This window comes from Numenius arquata, chromosome 18, assembly GCF_964106895.1.
Source record: "Numenius arquata chromosome 18, bNumArq3.hap1.1, whole genome shotgun sequence".
NCBI lineage: Eukaryota > Metazoa > Chordata > Aves > Charadriiformes > Scolopacidae > Numenius > Numenius arquata.
This window is the reverse complement of record NC_133593.1, coordinates 12780174-12803449: the sequence shown is the minus strand read 5'-3', so window position 1 is coordinate 12803449 and position 23276 is coordinate 12780174. Positions and strand designations below refer to the sequence as shown.

Sequence of the window (23276 nt, the reverse complement as noted above, 5' to 3'; positions counted from 1 at the left end):
CTATGATACTCAGCACTTCAAATATTTACCAGCAAAATGGTTTGATGGGCCTGCTACGTCCAGAGGACTTAAACCTAGGTGACAGCAGGAGCAGTTAGGTTACAGGAAGCACTGCAGTTTCTGAAGTCACATTATGGGAGCTAACGTACAGAACTGAGGTTTGTGATTCTTATGATTCTTTGCATTAAGCTCTGTGTGAGAGCATTTAAGCACAGCAGAAATTAATTCTTTGCAAGGAAAATATAATTCTCTTGCAGAGCCCAAATAGTGTGAAGTACGTTCTGTGAGGTAAAGCATTGCACTGCATTATAATTAAAACCGTATTTTGGCAAGCCTATAGCTTTGACATATGTATTTAGGGATGTACCGCTTATAAACTACAGTAGTAAACTGGGTATTACCCTACTAAACTAGAGCTTCCTTCCGTAGTGGGTAGTATATTAGTTTATTCTTTCTTTCTTATCATGTTTAATATTAACTGTCAGAGCCAAACATATAGGAAGTGCTTAATCTAATTAAACCAGTTGCCTAATTGCACCTTCTAATACTTCTTGCACAGGAACATTTTCTGTGTGTGTCTGCCTTCTGTATGTGCACAGAAGGCAGACAAAGAAAGCCAGGAATGCAAAGAGCAGGATTATGAAAGTTGTCAGCATAGGGCAAATTATGATATTTAGTGGCAACAAGAAAGCATGTCCTCTGAGTTATCAGCTGTTTTCACACCCCTCTTCCAACTTGGCAACGGAATATAGCACATGATGTTCCAAAGGAGATTACTTCCTACTACCGTGGCATTTACAGAATCACAGAATCTTCTTGGTTGGAAGGGACCTTTGAGATCGAGTCCAAGCAACAAAAACCAAACCAAAACAAAAAACCCAAAACCCAACACCAAGCACCAAAACCAAAACAAAACAAACACCGACAACCACACACCACACCCACCCACAAACAGACACAAACCAACAATCTCGGGCACTAGAGCATGCCCTGAAGTGCCACGTCTACACGTTTCTTAAATACCTCCAGGGATGGTGACTCCACCACCTCCCTGGGCAGGCCGTTCCAGTGCCTGACCACCCTCTCAGTAAAGTAATTCCTCCTAATATCTAATCTAAACCTCCCCTGCCCCAACTTCAGACCATTTCCTCTGGTCCTGTCATTATTCACTTGTGAGAAGAGGCCAACACCCACCTCTCTACAACCTCCTTTCAGGGAGCTGTAGAGGGCAATGAGGTCTCCCCTCGGCCTCCTCTTCTCCAAACTAAACAGTTCCCGCGGCCTGACGCAGCGTCACCAGTGCCGAGTACAGAGGCACGATCACTTCCCTACTCCTGCTGGCCACGCTATTCCTGATACAGGCCAGGATGCTGTTGGCCTTCTTGGCCACCTGGGCACACGGCTGGCTCATGTTAAGCTGGCTGTCCACCAACACCCCCAGGTCTTTTTCTGCTGGGCAGCTTTCCAGCCACTCTGCCCCAAGCCTGTAGCGTTGCCTGGGGTTGTTGTGACTGAAATGCAGGACCTGGCACTTGGCCTTATTAAACCTCATTCCATTGGCCTTGGCCCATTGATCCAACCTGTCCAGGTCCCTCTGTAGAGCCTACTGACCCTCAAGCAGATCAACACTCCCACCTAGCTTGGCGTCATCTGCAAACTTACTGAGGGTGCACTCAATCCCCTTATCCAGATCGTCAATAAAGATATTAAACAAGACTGGCCCCAAAACTGAGCCCTGAGGGACACCACTGGTGACCGGCCGCCAACTGGATTTCACCCCATTAATTACAACTCTCTGGGCATGGCCATCCAGACAGTTTTTTACCCAGTGAAGAGTGCACTTGTCTATGCCATGATTCGCCAGCTTTTCCAGGAGAACGCTATGGAGGACGGTGTCAAAGGCCTTACCAAAGTCCAGGTAGACAACGTCCACAGCCTTCCCCGCATCGAGAAGGTGGGTCACATGGTCATAGAAAGAGATCAAGTTGGTTAAGCAGGACCTCCCTTTCATAAAGCCATGCTGGCTGGCCCTGATCCCTCGGCTGCCCTGCACTTGCCGTGAGAGCTCACTCAAGATGATCCTCTCCATGATCTTTCCCGGTACCGAGGTCAGACTGACAGGCCTATAGTTTCCCGGATCCTCCTTCCGGCCCTTCTTGTAGATGGGCGTCACATTGGCCACCCTCCAGTCATCTGGTACCTCTCCTGTTGACCAGATTGTTGATAGATAATGGAGAGAGGCTTGGTGAGCTCTCCCGCCAGCTCCCTGAGTACCCTTGGGTGAATCCCATCTGGCCCCATGGACTTACGCGTGTCCAGGTGCATAAGCAAATCATTAACTACTTTCTCCTGGATTACGGGGGGGTTGTTCTGCTCTCCATCCTTATCTTGCAGCCCAGGAGGCTGTACACCCTGGGGGTAGCTGGTCCGGTCTGACTATTGAAGACAGAGGCAAAGAAGGCATTAAGTATCTCCGCCTTCTCCTCGTCCTTGGTCGCAATGTTTCCCCCCACATCCAGTAAGGGATGGAGATTCTCCCTGACTATCTTTTTGTTGACGTATTTATAAAAACTTTTTTTGTTGTCCCTTATATTAATGGCCAGGTTGAGTTCCAGCTGGGCTTTTGCCTTCCTAATTTTTTCTCTGTATAACCTAACAAGATCTCTGTACTCTTCCTGAGTTGCTTGTCCCTTCTTCCAAAGGTGGTAAACCTTCCTTTTTCCCCTAAGTCCCATCAAAAGCTCTTTGTTCAACCAGGCCGGCCATTTTCCCCGCCCTTTAATTTTGCGCTTCATGGGGACAGCCTGCTCCTGGGCCTTTAGGATTTCCTTCGTGAAGAACGTCCAGCCTTCCTGGACCCCTTTGCCCCGCAGGATTATCTCCCAAGGGACCCTCCCAACCAGGGTTCTGAACAGGCTAAAGTCCGCCCTCTGGAAGCCCAAGGTGGAGGTTTTGCTAACCCCCTTCCTTACCTCACTAAGAATTGAAAACTTGACCATTTCATGATCGCTAAGACCAAGATGGCCTCCGACCTCCACATCTCCCACTAGTTCTTCTTTGCTTGTGAAAAGTAGGTCTAGCAAGGCGCCTCTCCTGGTAGGTTCTCCTACTAGTTGTGTCAGGAAGTTATCTTCCATACACTCAAGGAACCTCCTAGACTGACTACTCTCTGCTGTGTTATATTTCCAGCAGATATCCGGTAGGTTGAAGTCCCCAACCAGAACAAGGGCTGGCGATTGCGAGACTTCAGCCAGCCTCTCATAGAATACTTCATCAACCTGCTCATCCTGGTTGGGTGGTCTATAGCAGACTCCCAGCACAAAATCCCCCTTGTTAGCCTACCCCTTCATCCTTACCCATAAACACTCAACTTCGTCGTCACTGGAATCTAGCTCTATACAGTCAAAACACTCCAGAATGTACAGAGCCACACCCCCGCCTCTCCTTCCTTGCCTATTCCTTCTGAGGAGCTTATAGCCACTCATCGCAGTATTCCAGTCATGACCGTCATCCCACCACATTTCCGTGATGGCGACTATGTCATAGCTGTCCTGCTGCACAATGGCTTCCAGCTCATCCTGTTTGTTGCCCATGCTACGTGCATTAGTGTAGATGCACTTGAGCTGGGCTCCCAATTTCACCCCCATCCTTGGCCCTTTACCCCCAGGCTCATTACCAGTGGGCCTGGTTTTATCCCCTTCCCCCTCCACATCCAGTTTAAAGCTCTGTCCATGAGCTTTGTTAACTCCTGGCCTAGTACCCTTTTCCCCTTTCGGCATAGGGTTTTCGCATTGTTCGCAATCAGAAATTTCTAAACGTCTATCCCTTTTCTCAAATGAAATGACAGAGCGAGAGTCCTCACTAATCCAGCATCCTTCAAGCCTTGGCGTGCTTCCCTTGGGTTTAATCCTGACAGGCCCAGTTAGTTCCCCTTCCCCCCTCATATCTAGTTTAAAGCCCTACCAATGAGCCCTGCTAACTCCTGCCCCAAAATTCTTTTCCGTCTCAGGGACAGGTGCATCCCACCTGCCACATTTAGCAGTATTAGTTCCCATTGAGAGCAAGTGCAAAACACTCAATGGTTACAGCCATCCTAAGGTAGAACAGTGCCACTTTGTGGATGTAACTAAATGCTCATGATAAATTTGGAATTAAAAAACATCGACATTTTCATAGGGTGGCAAGCCTCTTCCAAGGATAATCAGCACAAAGACAGTGGAAGAATCTGGCAGAGACACACAAATGATCAGTACTTTAGAAAAATAAGAGCTAAGACTAGACAGCGGGAAGACCAGAGAAGAGTGCTAGAGGGTAACCAGAACTGCCAAAGAAGCACTAAGAAACCAACAGAATATTCAACAGAAGAGAATTAAAAGGCATTTGGCAAAGGAAATAAAAACCCTAACCCCCACCATCTTCACAGGGAAGTGTTGCTAATTTTGTGAAGAAATCCCCAAAGACACAAAAACAAATTGCAGTACAGTTTTCAAAGCCAGCCATCATCTATGTAATTTTTGTTTGTTTCCCTGACAGCTCTTTCACAGAAGCAAAAAACCTTAGTTTGTGGGAAAATATATATGAATTTCCGTTCTCTTTAGCTGAGCTTTGGTTTTGGGTTTGTTTTTTATTTGAATACAACTGAGTATTGCAAATATGAGGAATGAAATGCAAGTTGCAAGTTTAATTATGCTCTCTTGTAAGTCCATGGAACTTGCTAGAAAAAATCCTACCAGATTTCTAAAGGCTCTGAAAGACACAGGTTTGGTCATTTTTTTTAATTATGGCAAGTAAAATAATTTTCAGCTTATTTTACATTCCACTTTATTCCTGCAATCACATGTGACTTTGAAAACTACACTACTCGAAAGTCCGTAAATTGAGAAGAAATAAATTGGGAGTCATCAATTGTTGTCTCTTCGCAGTATTGCAACTGATTTTTCTCCCTCACCTGATAAATGAACGTATCATTTCCTATGAAGATGCTGTGCTATCCAAACATCAGAGGCAAAACAAAAACACACACTGAATTTTGAAAAGTAAAATAAGCTCATACATTAACTGAAAAACCAACAAAATTCAGATGTATTTAGAAAGAAAACAAAAAAATCCTGTATGTATCTGATCACTAGGCTGTTACCAGAGACGAAAAAATGGCCCACAACCAACACACTCAGGGCCAAATTTACCCATGAAGAGAGACGTGAACAAGATGCAATGCTGAACCAAGCACAGGTATTATTTCTTTTCTTTTCAAGGACTGATCCTTAGTGAGGTGTAAGCTTCATGTTGTATGACATGGAATATATGTCATACAACAGAGCAGAAGACACATGTGGGCAAGAGCAGTGACAGCCCCAGAACGGGCCCCATCACGTCAGTACCTACTACACTAACACTCCCATCTTTTAGAGAATCATAGAATCATCTAGGTTGGAAGAGACCCTTGGGATCATCAAGTCCAACCATCTACCCTACTCTACAAAGTTCTCCCCTATACCATATCCCCCAACACCACATCTAAACGGCTCTTAAACACATCCAGGGATGTTGACTCAACCACCTCCCTGGGCAGCCTATTACAATGCCCGACCACTCGTTCTGTGAAAAATTCTTTCCTAATGTTCAGTCTAACCCTACCCTGTTGGAGCTTGAAGCCATTCCCTCTCGTTCTATCATTAATCACCTGTGAGAAGAGACCAGCACCAACCTCTCTACAGTGTCCTTTCAAGTAGTTGTAGAGAGTGATAAGATCTCCCCTCAGCCTCCTCTTCCTCATACTAAACAGTCCCAGCTCCTTCAACCGCTCTTCATAGGATTTGTTTTCCAGGCCCTTCACCAGCTTCGTTGCCCTCCTCTGCACTCGCTCCAGCACCTCGATATCTCTCTTGGATTGAGGTGCCCAAAACTGGACACAATACTCGAGGTGTGGCCTCACCAGTGCTGAGAGAAGAGGAAGAAACTTACCTCACTCCCCAGTCTTTAACTAGGCTTTTTCATTTACCTCCTTTTACAGGAGTCTCTTCATTTACAAAGGTCATTAAGCAGCCTGTATTCCAACCCCAGAAAGTGCTTACCGTCCAGGCCAGGCAGAACAGTGCTCCTCATGGCCAGCACTAGGCCCAGCGGTGATCCAAAGAGGAAAAAATCAGACACCTCGAATTCAAATCGGCCCAGGTTTACCTCTGAGAGACTGGAATCCACAGGAGGAAAGTCTGCACCATCTTTCAATACATTAGAGTGGATGCTGAGCAAAGAAAATGCACTGATTCAACAATAATGAAGAGGGCAGACACTTTGCAACTTATCAATATCCAGAAAATGCAATGGTTTGAAAATAAAAGCAGAAGAGTCAACAAAAGCAAAGCATAGTACATTCAGTCAAAGCAAGAAAATAAAATTACCTTAAACTGCTACTAACAAAACTGCCAGACTTAAAGTAAAGCACAGTAGTAAGTCTGCACTATACTCAGTTGTAGCAGAACTAAAACTTCAACACACAATAAGATTTCTCCCTCTGCATCGCTCCCAATTAAATAAAGGAAATAAGATGATGGGTAGAGGAAAAAAAGCACCAAGAATTCAGATAAGTAAAAAACCAAAGAGGTCAGAACAGGCAGAAACAATGAGACAAAAAGAATGCTTATCTTCCCATCAAATCTGTGTTTAAAAGGTTTCTTAGGATCCTGGAAAACTAATTCAGTTAACTGTCTCTCCCCTAACCTCCTTCTCATTTAACCCAAACTTTTATGAAGGGTTCTTTTTGTTGTTGTTTTAAAGCTGATCTGAATTGCTCAGACCAATGGGAGCACCTAAAGCAATTATCTCACTATAATCAGAATAATAGAAAGCCTGTAAGTGAAGTCAGAGAGATCTTTAGAACGAAAAACGTAACAGAAATTTAGAATTATAAAGCATTCATCCATCTTGATTTGTGGGGGCTGCATCGAAGAAATGGAACTACTTGCATTCAGTTTTGCATATTCAAAACCCTTCAACTGAATAAAGATTAAATAAAAAACTCTCCATGTGTGAGTAAGTTCATATTAGATCCAAAATTTCTGTGGTTTCCTTTGAGGGGTATACAGGGACTTTAAGCAAACCTCCAGAACCGCACCACAAACAATCACAACGGTCCTGTAGCTCTGGTGGTGACAGGCTGCTTTCTACAACAAGCCTTTTTCCTTTACTCAGTCACCAAAGACTAGTTACCTGGTCAGGAAAGCATGATGCTGGCTGATAGTGTCACAGTCATAGGTGGATGAGTTACTCTGTTTCCTGGGCAACGGCTTCTCATCCTCCACCATCCCCGAGATGTCAATATTGCTTTTGCTCAGGCGTTTGCTGCCACCCAGACTGGAGTCCTCTGCTACGGGGGGATTATCCTTCAGAGAACGAACACAGCAAAAGGAGGATTTAGACAGTGACCAAAATACGACAGAGCCTATACGAAACAGCTGCATTTATACATTTGACCTCACTTTATCCAAGAAAGGGTAGAAAGGGTTAGACTTTCTTTCTCTCTGCAGTAGAAGATAAGGAAAGAGATGAAGATTAAATTTCTGTGTAGGATGTAAAGCCTAAAAGCTGGAAGGAGAACAGGGAATTTTAGTGGGGGGAGGAGGACTAACACAAAAGCTTTATCCCTCATGACTTCATCATTCTTAGAGAACTATAAATATCATAAGGTAATCAGAAGGGGTCTTACCTGATTGCACAAAACGCTCATTACAACATTAATGGTCTTGCTCATTGTGTTCCATGGATACGGGACCTGAATTTTTGAGAATGTGAACTTCTGCAGGATGCAAGAGGAGACCAGTGGTACCATATCTTTAAGGTACCCATTAAAATAGGAAATAGATTTATTTATTGTTCATTTCCTCCAGCACTTCTGCAGATTGCACCAGCATCCTCCCTGACACATCCCTATTCCCCCCAGATTTTTACTCCTGCATCCCTTTCAGCAGCCAATGCGAACGCTGCTTTTCAAATCAAACGCCATTGGACTGAATCCCCCGTTCCTGTGTGAGATCCGGGTGCATGAGGCACCAAAGATCTGGTTCTTTCTAACAACTGTGTAATCCAATCCCATGTAAATCTCCTCCTAATCAGAACAACAAAATAAGACAGTGTGAAAATGCCTGACATCCATTTTTACAAAACTTCAAAAACATCAACAAGGCACACTGGGAGAGCAGATACACTTAACCCCCTTCTAATTGCATAATTGTTGGTTTTCATCCATATTCTACTAACTCTTACAATGCAGTACTAGAATTCATGGGATGACATGACACAACTAGCATTAGCATCTAAAATAACTTCCAGAAGATTAGTTTAGGACCAGCATGTTCACAGACAATTATTCCTGTGATAGTACAATGAAAAAACTTAACACGTGCATAGAAATCTCTTTGCTTGTGTCTTGTGATCATCTCGAACTAATTCAGCAAAGGTATTTATTTACATCTTAGCCTTTGTGATGAGTTCCAATCTCTAGCTTGTTCCCAAGCAACAGTGCCATGAAAATGCAATATATTTATGATTTTAAATTGAAACTTGTACGCTACAAATATTCTGCAACCTTTGCCTAAAATTCCAATTTGGTGTTTTGATTATGAATAAATTTATTAGAGTGCATAAAAATATTCATGTTGGCACACAAAAAGGAGGTGAATCCACATACATGTTGCTGAAAGGGAATTTTTAGAGATTGAATGAAAGCCCATGAAATGCACTGACAAATCCATTGATTTAAATGGGCTGTAGGTCAAGCTCTTAAACATCATACCATCGGTGACTTGATAGGAATGAAAACTGTATCAGTGCTGTCAAGGCTCAGTTTCATCAAAACCCTAGTGATATTTCAAGGCTCCCTTAAAATCACACGGCAGATATATCAGCATCTCAGCTACCATTACTTTTTAAAAAGGAATTCCTGTCAATGTATTGAGAAAAAATTTCTGCCTATACTGTAGAAGTCACTACCTACAATGGATAATCCTGACTTGATTATTCAGTGTGTATTGGAAACAAAAATACAGAAACGAGACTACAACAGACAAACCAACAAATACTCACCTACGGTAGCAGAACGTACCATTCTAATTCCTTGTTTACGTTGCCTCATTAAACTACCAGCCTCTCTCTCTCCAAAAGGAAGTTTCTAGTGCCTAAAACTGTGAACTATCCAGAGAATGTAATGGTCACTGCATCACCAATCTAGCTTATTATTACAGACCACTTTTAAATAAAGAGAATAGGAAGGGAACAACATAAATGTACTTAATTTACTCTATTTTCAGGTTTATAACCAGAACATAAAATGCAATGGTTGAGAGTACCTCAGTCTCATCCTTATTTCCAACTAATTTCACTTCATTTCATTTCATGTCCCTGACATTTGTGAAACGGTAAAGTAAAAAACTCTCTTATATTTTTGTATCTCAGACTTCCAAGGAAGGGGAAAAAAACCCACACAGTGAAAAAAAAAAAAGAGCCCTCCTGAAAGCGATTCACAGGAGCAAGCTGAGAACAATGGACAGAAAGACAAGATAAGGAAGGAAAAGAATACTTAGTTCTTCTGGACACAGAGGATGGGAGGAGAAAAGGGAAAAGATAGAGAGAGGAAAGGGAAGAGAAGCTCTGTGGTATCAAGGAAGAGAGGAATACAGGAAAGTTGAAACTGTAAAAGCAGGGCGTCAAGAGAGCCTACACTCCCTAAAACCTGATCCCCACTCTCAGATTCATCAGCAGCCCCTGCACAACCACCCCCACTGCAGGACTTGGATCCAGGAGGACCATTTCTCCATTTATTTCCCTATTCTCAGCGCTGGTGCTATCAAAGGCTAGCTGCTGAGGATCCAGAGCCACATTATTAATGGTGAGTAATTCTCCTTCCTGGAAACATTTAGAGGATGTCTATTTGCTCAAGGGTACTCCCATCACACACAGCTCTCAACTGAACCAAGCAGATCGTATCACCAGCCCATTTTTGAGGACAGAGGTTAACCAAAGTGTCAAGAGATGAAACAATTTTGGCCAGGACCACAAAACCATCAAAGAATGGAGTGTGGGCACCTCACTCGCTGTCAGCTCTAAAACACACACTCCCTCTCTCCATGTCCACTTCAGTCTGAAGTACATAAGATTAGTTGAACTTCAATTATTCTTTCTTAAGTGTTGAACACAATAATCAAGCTTAGCATTACTTTAAAAAACTCTGCTTTTACTATCATAAAATCTTTCCTGGATCACTGTTAGAATTAATCCTCCCTTCTTTCCAAATGTAGCACTCGCATAGACCCTGTTATTCCCAGTGGTCCATTCACAGATCCTCAGGCGACTTGCATTCCTTATCAGGAAGGAGGAATTTTTTCACCAGTCACTAGAACTTATTCATGAACACATCTTAATGCTAGACCACCCCCAGGCAGTAGCATAAGGAATTCCAGACCCTATGTGAACAAATAAAACAATTATTAAAAGAAAAGATAAAAGACTTTTAGCAAAACCAGGAGCCTACCACAGATTACTGACAGAGGATGTTTTTGCATCTACAGTTAGGAATACAATAAAGGGCACTTGGTAACCCTACTTTAAAGATTTACAGATAAAGCCTTCACTAGGGGTTTCTGTTATATCATAAAACTGAAGCTGCAGACTTAATTTCAAGTCAGCAATTTTTTGATATATGAGCACAATCCCATGCTATCATGGCAATTTACCAAATCCTTAAATTTTCTCTGGTTTATATGGAGCTGATTTCCTCCAGGGAATGAATCTATAGGGTTTCAACTGTGTGGACTTTTTCTCTTCACCTGGATGCTGCTGATGCTTCCTCTCCTGCTACTGTTCCGACTCTCGTCAGCTGGATTAGAATTATAGCAGATGGCATCAAAGCCCAAAATTCCTCCAATGCAGTCACCAATGAGACACACCTGAAGAAATAAAAAGATTTTCTGGGGAGATGTAGCAAGTGTTTTAAACGAAAAAAAAAAAGCATCACAGTACTGCAGAATAGTTGCTGTCTTACTTTACACCCTTGTTCCTGGTTTGTTTTTTTTTTTACACCTTGGTTCTTATTACGGCTGAAAATGCGTAGCCACTTTCTCCCACTTCCTTTTATCTCCAGATATATGCCCCAAGCCAAGAATATCTGTCCCAGGGACTATTTTGACCAGCTGGGAGTTCGGCCAAATGGGCCAGAATTCTTCCAGCTGCTTGCAGCCAGACTGCAGCTCCAGAAGTCCAGATCACCCAAAAATTTCACGCCACTTAACATTTCCTTCAGAATCACACCGGGAAGAGGATCTCAACAGATTAAAACCAGATTGGTACTCCCCTGTCAGGTCAAGGGAACGCAATTTTTAAATAAGGTATTAAGCAGAGAGATTCACTCTTGCTTCACACGTACAAGCTATGTTCAAAGTATGGACCTGGGAATTAAAATACACAGAGTAAAAAAATCGGGAATTCAATAGTTGGAGTACACTAGGGCGTATCTCACAAGCCAGTTCCACTGAACTACTCCCCATCCCACAGGAGTCGACTCCTTCTCTCTGTCCTCCTGCCTCTGTCTGAGGATCAGCAATAGCTGTATTACCGTTTTCCTTGATAACAACCCCCACAGTTCACAGGTTCCAGAAACTCTTTCTCTGCAAACTGAAAACTTTTCCTCAAACTGAAGCGAACGTCTAGTCTTGTTCCCAACTCCAATTAGTTTAACAGAAGACACTACTTCTCCTTACAAACCTGAACTTGCAATATACATGGACAGAGGAGACCAAAATATGAAAGAAAATATACAGACAGGGTGGGGGTCAGGCTATATGTTATATATTCTCGAAGTGCAGGACTCATTCAGAGGTAGAGTTGAGACTTCAATCTAAGGACCAAAGCAAAGCACTGTAGAGAGCACAGAGAAGTCACTTCCATTCTATCAATGCCAATAACTGTTGATGGTGAAAATTCTGTGGAGCATACAGAGGTATTGCAGAGTCTTCCATGTGAAATATTAATATATATGTTTGCAAAACACACCAAGGAGTCGTCTTTGTAGCTTTGTCAAAGAAAAAGAAACCCGTAACACTAAATTTTTTATACAGAGAATTGTTTTCACAAATATTTCTGTAACTGCTGTAATTCTTCACCTTTCATAAAACCTCACCTTTCATAATGTTCTGTCACCACAGCTGGGCTGATTTTATGCTTCAAGCATAAAAGCAGTATGGATATTAAAACTGGCTTCAAACCAAATTTTAGTCTAAAAATACCGATATGCCACAGCATAATCTTATTACTGCTATGGAAAAGAATTTGTTTGTGTATTAAGACGCATGCTTTCCTTCAAAGACTACACTGTACTCTGTATTAAATGTTGGGGTTTTTTTTACTTTTTCTGAAGTCTGGGGGTCACTATACTTTAAGGAAGTGCATGTTTCTGGCTACATAGAAGGCCCCACCACAAAATCATTTCAGTAACTCATACAGGGTAGAAGTACCACATCCATTCTATGTGAAGCAGGAAAGTACTGGGTTTTGTAGTCTAAAGATGGAGAAGTAGGAACAATAACTGTGACACGCCAGCCTGAAGTCTGCAGGTGACTTCACTGGGGAGCGGGTCACATCAGAAAAGTTACATGACTTTCCCAAAGTTACACGGGAAATCTGCAATACTGCTGGCAACAGAGTATTTGCCCTCTAAGTTTCTTTACTGTCTGTTGTTTTACAACTATTGTGATGGAGGCAAAAAAGAAATAGCAAAAGTTAAATGCTGGATTCGTTATGCTCTTAGTCAGAGATATCCCAGCTTTTGTCTCAGCTCTAGCAGGTGTGTGAGGAGCTCAGTAACACAATTATTGCTTGTCTTGGGCTGGCACACCTGTCCCCTGCTTGGCACACCACACAGTGCACAACTGAGGCTCTTACACATTACCAGAGTTTGTAGCAATACTGAGGAAGAGCTTAGGGGTCAAAATGCTTGTGGGAGAAGGTACAGTATTCTTCTACCAACTGAGTAAGTCCAGGCTAGATACTGCACAAGTTTCCAGAAATGTCCTTCTCATGCTGGGCACTGAGAGGGCATTTTGCATAGGGAATCCCATGCTAACATTCATTCATCATATTTGCAGTATTGTCCCACACTCATAACTCAAAACCCTCAACACAATGGCTTAAAAAGAAACAGCCTTGCTTGGAAGGAATTTGATGTAAGAGAAAATAGTCCTACCTGTCCATTAAAACCAGCCCCATCTGTAGATTTGAGAAATTCATTGTAAACTTGATTGGCTCTACTAATCACCATGGCAACTGCATCCTGGTACTGAGGGGATGAAACAGCCAGCAAGGGCAAGGCAGCCAGCGGGATGTGATCTTCACTGCTGCTGAGACAGCTCTCATCGTAGCTGTAGGGATTTAGGCTAGAGAAGGACATGTTATCATCAGGAAAAATGCAAGAGACAGCACGCAACATTCGAGAATGAACAGTTACTTACTAACAGAAATGGGCTGGGCTATTGCAGTTCACAATGACAGAATACAGGAAAGATTATTTTATTACAGAATTCAACAGCTTAAAAAAATCAAGGAGTTACTGCTTTATGTGAATGAGATCATGCTAGAAGGCATTTCTGTAATTAAACATACTCGATGCAATTTTTCCACATACAAGTAGGCATAATTTAGAACAAAAAGATTATTCCATTTCAGCTTTTATTCCCCAGCAAAGAACGGGATCGAATTGTCACAATGGAACTAGAACACAAGTGTGACAGATGTATTCTTCAAAAGCATACAAAAACATTCTTCCCAGTGTCCCATCCTTTCAAAAAGATGCAACAAAGCTGCACACATTCCGAAATCATCTGTAAATATTTGCACAGTAACATTTTGTAAAAAGGAGGTGACTCGACTGAAAACACAAGCTTAAATTTGATGTCAGCTTTATTTTAGTTCAGATGTGCACCCTGCAAGTTTCTTAGTAAATCTGCCAATCGCATCTTGACTGATTTTTATTGATGAGTGGGGAAAACAATTCAAAGAGAGCCAAAGACACAAAGCACATCAGTGTGCGCCAGATTATCTTACAGTAAATTGACTGTCCTTTAGAGATTAAAAGGAAGTCAGAAGTATTTTGGGTAATTCAGCTCATCCAAAGTTCACCTAAGGCTGCAGGCAGGTAACTTCAACACTATTTTGTATTCACTTTCTTTAGGAACTTGGTGGGTTATCACAATATTAAAAAGTAAGTTGTGTGAAATGGAATTAGTCTATGTTTTTGCTAAAACCTGCATCCTTGAGACTATTACCAGAGTAATGGAAGAAGAATAGAAGACTTGCAATGCTGGTCTGTGTTCAGCCTCACGGGACATTTCCATACTTGCCTCTTGCCGAAGCACTCCAATGATTTGGTATTTCTAATCCAAAGTAGTATAAGAGCTTCTATGTCCTGGAGCTCAGCTGCTCTGCCAAGCTGTGTCAACTTACCACGTAACACAGCTTCATTCTGCTGGCTGATTAGATCATCCCAATGCACTGCAGACATACAGTTATATAAACAGTGGGTTTTTTTTATTTATATGCGAGATATAGGAAAGTGGTGGAAGGAGACCAGGTTAAACAATCTGGAACTTTTACTAGATGGATTGGTTTTGCCCTGAAAGATCCCTTTCCCTTAAAGCACTATTTGCAGCGCAGGGAGGAGACCTGCGTAGGTGCATTCAGATGAAATGTCCCAGTGGAATCGCTCTGAGCCCAGGCACTCAGTACAGACACGGCATCATTCAAAACCCATGCCAAGGTAAGCAGAGGGTTGTACCACCTTGGCACGCACAATGCCTGCACATTCTGAAAATGGAGGATCCATTCAAACCAAACAAGAAATCTTGTGCTGCTGCCTAGTCAGTCATCTGGCTCACCCTCAATGAAACACTGCAGTAATTAAAAACACACTTCCTCCCCCACAGTTTGCCAAATGGAATGTTTACCACAAGTTTATGTTCCACAACTGCATCCTGAAGTTCTGGCTGTGAAAGTTGCTGGCGTGAAGCTGCAGAAACATAAGAGCAGGGAACATCTCTCCTTTTGTACATCACAAGCAGCTCCACACAAGACACACCAAGGCAACACCAATCCTATGTCAGCGCTAGGAATGATTCTATAGGACATTCAAACATCGAGCTTGGGTATTTCCAATCTGGCTGAATATCACACACTTTTCCTTCCACTCTACCAGCTCTTCTTCCAGGTAGTTGAGACCTGCAGGCACTGTATTATGAATAACTAAGAGATACTGCTGAGCCCTGTGTTAACCAGGGGCCCGAACGGGTGAGGACGATCTCTTGAACACTCTTTGATGCTTCACCTCTTCTACTCTCAGTACTCTCGCTTTGCAGGGCAGCAGCTGGGACATACACACATTCCTCCTTTCCTGGTTGGTTCAGTGTATCCCCTTATTGATGTGAAGTCAGACACATCCAGACCTTCCACCAGCCTGGTCCGCACCCTGCCGCCTCTTCCTTTGTGCCTGCCACAGCTTTAAGTCCAGCCAGTATTTCAGAACTTTACTGCATTCCCCATCTCTCCTCTCTTAACTCTCATCTGGAGAGCAGGGATCACTCCTCCCACATCTTATGGTCCAAAATGTGGTTGCAGACCTCCTCAACTCTTCTGCAGAGTTTTCTGCTCTACGTGAGGTTCAAATGTAACCTTGGGCACTATATTTCAACGAAAAGACTATAAAAGTGATCATCACTTAGAGGAAGCCCCAGACAAAATCAAGATAAGTTTCTCTTTTTTTAGAAAAGAAGAAATCAAGCAAAACTGATTCTCTTCTCCCCATCACTAAAAAATTCACTAGTTATGCCTGGTTTACACTTGTAGAAGAACGGAAGCAGAACCAAGAGCATGTGTTTCTTTCTCCTTTCTCTATCATGCTATTTTAAATATTTATGTCAAGGAAAATATCACTAAGGAAAGAAATGTTACTTGAAAAGGTTCTTTCATTTAATGAGTGAATTTCAAGACTGAAAAAGTGGGCAAGGAAGAGCAGCTACTGAAGTGGGTACATCCAATGGAAAACTCCACTTGTTATTTCTAAATTCATTTCACTACAGCCAGGTCATTATGACGATGTGGAAGCCAATCATAGAGCACTCAGTGGAAAGTTTCCTCACCACCTGCTAAAACTTTCATTCATTTAGCATGCAAGTAAAGCTGTACAGAAAAGTTGTTTCAGTGGTGGGAAAAAAATTAAGTTGGTGACACTATTGCTTGTAGGGCTACCTGGCCATTTAATCATACAGCCTAAGATCAGCCTTTGCTCCTTGGTGTTAATAATCCAACAAAGAAACACCCAGATCACTCTCCTTCCCTCACAAATCATCTCGTGCTTAACGAGGTTCCACTTGTCAGAGTCAAGTCTCAGCAAACCTGTTTCCTTCACAGTTGTCACAATTCAGGCAACCAAATCCTAGTTGTACTGCGAGCTGACACTGACATGAGCCAAAAGCACTGTTTCCTAGTGATGCATCTTTTGTAGTCCATTCAAGACACTTCTACATACGGCATTCTCACAGGTTAATAATGATAAATGAGTAGTCCACCACAAAACACTGCAGGACACAAAGTGCAGTAGCCGCTATTGGGAATGAAAAATACTAAAGTTTTGTCATCTTAAAAAGTAAAAACCATGTTCATATGTAAATGCTCTCTCACCGAGAAGATGTGTTTACATCACTCGTTTTAGATATTTCTCTCTGTTCACAATTTCCATTTCAAAGCAGAATTTACGCAAATCAGTCCAAGTTTCTCAGTAATGCTTCACAATCTCCACTTTATTCCTAAACCAGTGTTAGCAATATGCCACTTTAGTTTCTAAAACAGGAAATATTAAAACTTTCAGGAGGGTTTTCTATAACATCCCATCCCTACAATAGCAAAATAATGAACAGATAAATAAAAGACAAATGTCAGTTGGCATATCCGCAGGCAGATCTAGCTGCTTCAATTTTAAAATAAGGTAAGAGTTGACTACTGATATTTTGGGGTCAGATTTGTGAGGGGAAGGAAAAGTTAACAGTTATCACAGTTTTCTTATTTTGTCCAGATTTTTTCTGGATTATTTTTTTTTCTTTTGGGTGCATGCAGACAATAGGCTGTAGTCCACCATGGGTTTTCGTTTTGGTGGGGTTTTGTGGAGGGTTTTTTTTGAACAAATACATCCACTTAGAAAAGGATGAAAGATTGCTCCACGTCTTGCAGTAAGCAAAAAATTAAGAAGGATTTGCAACATTTCATTATGAAAAAGACAGGTCACAGAAAGCCATTCAAAACCACACTGCAAATCCAAACATTATGAAATGCAAATCAACTTACTTGGAAACAAGAGAGAAAGCTGCTGAACAGATCGCTGGGCAGGGAACAAGCCTGATTAAGATGTGGCCCAAAGCGGCAGGGAAATGGGCTCGGGTCACTTTCTCAAACACAGAGCTGAAGGTGTTGATGTCTGCCAGCTTGCTGTTGTGGTCCCCACCTCCAGTGTCCAAGATGTTCCCTCCATGTAGGATCAAAATTAGCACGTGAGTTTTGCAGTTTTGGTGTTGAACTCCTTCCTGTGAGAAAAACAAGGAATAAGAAGGGAGGCAGTACTGGTACGGACAGTGTTGGTATACTTGGTGTTAATGTTCACAAGCAGTTAGCAATGATTTTTTCTCCCACCCCCACTGAGATCTTCTTGTGATATTTGCCTTCACTGGGGGGGCGTGGTGTGTGCACCCCGTGTTCCATTTAATTCAAGTATGTCTGAACCAGGCAGAGCACACGATGTATGCTCTGCCAGAAAACCCCTGCAGCACAGATGTGGATTTCAGATCAATGAAGATTATGAATAGCTTTATGTACATCAAAATCTATTTTAAATATATTTGAGACGGGAGAAGAATTCCAACATCCACAGAGAGCCTAAGGGAACATCTTGTCTAAGTATCATGAACAAGGCTGCTGCATTTACTGGAAAGGTTCTAACTCAAATCATCACAGGTTCTAAAAAGACAAATTTCTCTGCCAATGAAAACATCCAGCAAAAGCAGATGATACAGTTATCTCAGCCTTTTGAGACTGGCAACTTTTTATTAAAGTGAAACTTGGGGAAAACTTACTCATTTACTGAAACGGTAAAATATGTATCATTGCTGATATCCATAAACCTCACAAATATGTTTATGAATATGTGAATACGTGCATACACAGACAATAATTTGTGTGCTCTGCAGAACAAACAAGATGTTATCTACTTGAGACTGGAAAAACATTTTGAATCTCTCACAACTCCAATTTTTTTCTCCTTTACCCTTGAGAGTTATGTGCCCTCAAAGGGCTTGGTAATACATTAAAAGATTAGGAGATGATTTGTTTTTAAATTTTGACTGCCATTTTCTTCTTTGCTTTGGATCATATGATTCCTGGAGACTTCTAGTTCCTGACCAATTAGAAACACAAAATAAAAATAAGAGTAACATTTCTTGTACTCGTCAGAGGACTGTTAATTACTAGATTGGGTGATTTACTGAGAATCAGGCAAAGTTCTGAACACTTTATTCTTAAATCCTGGAACAAAAGCCACGGTCTTCAACAGTTAAATATAAAATGAGAAGAACTGCTCTGAGTTTAACAAGAAGAACTTTAATCAGGACAGCTCACAAGTAAAGCCACACGTCAGGCTGTAGTTAACTGAGGGGTAAGGGTGGAAAAATGGTTGACATGGACAAAGCAAAGAAATTGGTAACTTTAGCACCTGTACAGAAGTGGCTGAAAATGAGAGAATTATGATTTGTTCCATAAAGCCAGTATTCCACACGTCCACTCCTTGGAAATCAGCAGAGCTTGTTTTGGAAAAAAAATCTCACCTCGTTGTCCTCGTGTATTTCAATACTGCCTTGCGCCGGGAACCTTTGTTTTCTTAAAGAGGCTCTATATAATTCACCTGAAAGGAAAAGAGACATAATCGATCATTTAAATATTTGGCTGCCTCATATTTTACAGATATCTATGGAGGTAAGGCACATTTCTAGTTCCAAGACAGAAAGATCTGTTCACAGAAAATCCTGTGGACAAACAGAACAACAGACAAGGTTTCATGCAGCCCTACATATTAGAGGCTCTTCCATTCTTAACAGCAACACTCTGAACAGGATCCAGGTCCTTATAGAGAGGTCTGTAGCACCAGTACAGCTGCTGTGAGTCATCTGTGCCTTTCTGGAGCAGCAGCAGCAAAGGTCACCTGAGGTTCTGCATCACCTCTGCTTCTCCCATACAGATATCTTAGATACTCTGGTATGTCTGAAACAGCACTAAACACCTATATATAGGCAAGTGAACTTTCTTGAAAGACGCTTCTCCAAAGGATCCAGCTCTTCCACAAACCTCTGTGACTACGTGGGAAACTCCCAGAAGTAACTGCAGTACTTCATTACCAAGATACAAAACAGGAGTAACAGATTGTCCTGGGTTGAGAGACACAGGACTAACTTTTCTTCTAATGTTGGGAAAATTACACTTTTAGAAGACCCTAGTGTCTGAATTTGTGAAAATATTTACTTTATAGCCAGCCAGGCTCTGTGGGATTCAAGGTTAGTGTTTTCGAGCTGTGCCAGGTGCAGGGACAAGGAGGAACAAGGCCTGGGCATATGATCCAGGCTGGCCAACAGGAGTATTTCATACCATGAACGTCACATCCAATATAAATTAGAAAAGTTTGCTGCGTAGCGGGCTCTCTCCCTGATGGCGGCGGTCCAGACAACTCCTTGCCCCAGTGCCAGAACCCTGAGGCCTTCCCTTCCTCCTGAAGCCATTGCGCTCCCAGTGTCCAATACTTGCTATCCACTGCTGGGAGTGCACAGCTTCCTACTGATATAGTTGGCTGAGTATAATTCCTGTGTATCTTATATCAGTATCAGGATTAATACTGGTTCTTTAGTATTATTGTGAATTATTTAGTCTTAGTCTATTAAATCTATTTATATTTCAACCCTTCTGTTTCTTTGTGTTCCCCAATTCCTCTTTCCAGGCGGGGAGGGGTTATCGGGTGATAGAATAATTGTCTAACGACAATAGATTGTTATGGGTTCTCTCAAACCATAACACAGATGAAAGAGCAAAAAACAGTTTCACCTCAAAAAGTCCTGTAACCTGTAAAATAGGAAGTGTCATTGCAGAGATGCACAGGGCTCTGCCAATACCTTTCCACAACAGGATTGTGCATACAACATCCTCCATTATAAACACAACAATGAAAGTCTCTGCATTGACTTCAGAGCATGACCAATAGACAAAACCAGATGGACCAAAAGACCTACTTGTGACTACTTCTTGGGCATACTGGCCCGACAGTAACCTGCTCTAAGTGGTGGAACATTCACGGTATCAGCTTTAAGACCATGAGACTGTCCACTGTCTGGCCTTGGGAAGTGAAACTTCGGAAGCATTTCTTTGTAGAGAGAGTGTTCAAACACTGGAACAGGCTTCATAGAGAGGTGGTCACTGCCCCATGCCTGTCATTGCTTAAGAGGCATTTGGATAATGCGCTTAGCAATATGCCTTAACTTTTGGTCAGCCCTGAAGTGGTCAGGCAGTTGGACCACATGATCATTGTAAGTCCCTTCTAACTGAAAATATTCTACTCTATTCTATAAAACTTCTACAGCTGGGTATGAAAATTCTTGCCCTCTGAACAGATCTTCTCTGTCCTTGAGGACAAAAAAGTTGATGATATAGCAATATCCAATTTTCTTTTTTTTTTTTTTTTTGTGCTGTGTTTCTTCGGTCATTGAAGAGAATTGCTACAGGATCTTTATGGTCTCTTTATAATGCAGTCTTTTTTCTACAGCTGCATGTGTTAGTTACCTAGGAAACAGCTGTAGGATGAAATTTGATTAGCACTGTTGTCAGCTTCATTGTCACATTTATACATGGGGCCAATCTCTTCCCTACAAATTAAAGGAATGTTCCATACTCCTGTCTCTAACAGCACTTATGAGACATCTACATCAGAGGAGACGAGCAAAGCTTTGCAAAAAACACACTCATGCCCACCTACTCACACTTTAGCTTACAGGGGTTTGCAATCAGATCCTGGAACACTGATTTCTCAGGTCAAGAAAGAGGAGGCAAGAAGAAAAACATCAAACTTCTGATTTGCTGCTGTCTCCAAGAGGTATCCTACTGGCTATTGTGCTTTGTTTCCAAAGACAAGGACAAGAAAGTGACTGCTAGTAGTCAGCATGGATTTACAAAGGGAAAATCATGCCCAACCAACCCGATAGCCACCTGTGAGGAGATGACTGGCTTGGTGGATGAAGGGGGAGCAATGGATGTTGTTTCTCTCAACCTTAGTAGGGCTTTCAACACTGCCTCTCGTAACATCCTCATAGAGAAACTGAGAAAGCGCGGGCAACTTAAGTGGACAGTGAGGTGGACTGAAAACTGGATGAACCACCAGGTTTAAAGGGTTGTGATCAGAAGCACAAAGTCTCCAGCTGGAAACCATTGACTAGTGGTGTACCCCAAGGGGTCACTCTTTAGCATCTTTATTAATGACCTAGATGACGGGACAGAGTGTACTCTAAGCAAGCTTGCAGACAACACAAAACTGTGGAGGAATAACCCCACTTAACAGGCTGGGGACCAACCATCTGGAAAGCAGGTTTGCAGAAAAGAACCCGAGTATCCTGGTAGACAACAAGTTGACCTGCACCCAGCAACGTGCCCTTGCAGCAGAGTGCCAACCGCATCCTGGACTGCATTAGGAAGAATGTCTGTAGGCCAAGGGAGGTGATCACTCCCTTCTAATCAGCACTGGTGAGACGACATCTGCACTGCTGTGTCCAGTTCTGGGACACTCAGTATAAGAAAGACATGGACTCACTGGAGCAAGACCATCAAAGGGAGACAAAGATGATTAAGGGACAGGAGCACCTGACATGAGAAGAGGCTAAGAGAGACAGGACTGTTTGTCCTTGGGAACAGAAGGCTTGGGGTATGTGGGGGAAATCTCATCAATGTGTATACCTGACAGGAAGAAGTAAAGAAGATGGAACCAGAGTCCTCTTCATGATAGTCAGTGAAAGGACAAGAGGGAATGGGCACAAAGTGAAATACAGGAAATTCCATTTAAATACAGGAAATCACTTTTTTACTGTGAGGGTGGTTAAACACTGGAATGCGTTGCCCAAATGAGTTATGGGGTCTCCATCCTTGGAGATATTCAAAACCTGACTGGATGCAGCCGTAAGCAATCTGCTCTAAATGGCCCTACTTTGAGCAGAGGAGTTGGGCTATAAAATCTCCAGAGGTCCCTTCCAACCTCAGTCATTCTCTGACTTAGAAGACATAGGAACACAATATTTAGTTTTTTCTTGGCCTTCAAAACATAACCGTTCTTTAAAACTTAGTACCTGATGGGCACAATAACCCACAAACCAGATATTTGGTAGGATGCTCTCTCTCACTTTCTAGCAGTATGATGAAAACTCCAGTTTTACAGCACTCAGCTGGCTTTTTTTAAAAGGTGCTAAAAAGAGAGTAGCAAAACTGAAATCTGATGATTTTCCATTTAGAATTTAAAACACCTACAATGTGACTGCTTCTGCTACCATCTCAGTTTCCTAGCAGTGACTTTTTACTTAAGACAGGAAACAGATAACATCTACAAGTAAACCTGAGAGGAAGACTTTAACACCTAAACCACCGGCAAGTTATTTGTTTAGTCTGCTTGCAATCTATGAACCAACCAATATCAACCTATGAACAACAAATCCGCTTCCTCTGAAATACAAACTCTAGTGATATCTAGACCAGTAGAGATACAATCTGCTTTATCTCTTAAATGTGCTCCTATTCATGAGTTTTCCTACTCATTTCACGATGCTTGCTTCTTTACCTTATATGCCATTGATCTCCAGAACATTATTTTCTTTCTAAGATACAGAATATTAAAAGTTACAAGTTAGTTGTCACTTATTAAAATGTGCCAAAATGGCAAAATTGCCATGATTTACTGCTAAGCTCAGCATCTCAACCTCTGCCTGATTATAACCACTCTCATGTAGTAAGAAGCAACAGAGACCAGCAAAAGTTCTTTATGAGAACTATGATATGGTCAAACTATGTCAGTCTTTCCTTTAAAAGAAAAGAATTATGAACTAAAAGTGCCAGGCTGTCTTTAGATAGCAGCTTTTATTCCTATACCTCAGTGGACGTAAAAGAGAAATTAGATATTG

At 42.1% G+C, this 23276-nt stretch overlaps 1 protein-coding gene across 1 annotated transcript in view; it reads right to left on the bottom strand.

The window, feature by feature from the left end:
- PITPNM3 (PITPNM family member 3) overlaps positions 1–23276 on the bottom strand; it is a 73333-nt gene that overhangs the window by 15708 nt on the left and 34349 nt on the right. Inside the window, exons 5-10 of the mRNA XM_074160901.1 lie at positions 18906–18982; positions 17377–17612; positions 13232–13421; positions 10821–10940; positions 7210–7382; positions 6075–6244 (exon numbers count right to left, since the gene is read on the bottom strand). Coding sequence (XP_074017002.1) covers positions 6075–6244; positions 7210–7382; positions 10821–10940; positions 13232–13421; positions 17377–17612; positions 18906–18982 — 966 coding nt within the window. The remainder of the gene's footprint in view (positions 1–6074; positions 6245–7209; positions 7383–10820; positions 10941–13231; positions 13422–17376; positions 17613–18905; positions 18983–23276) is intronic.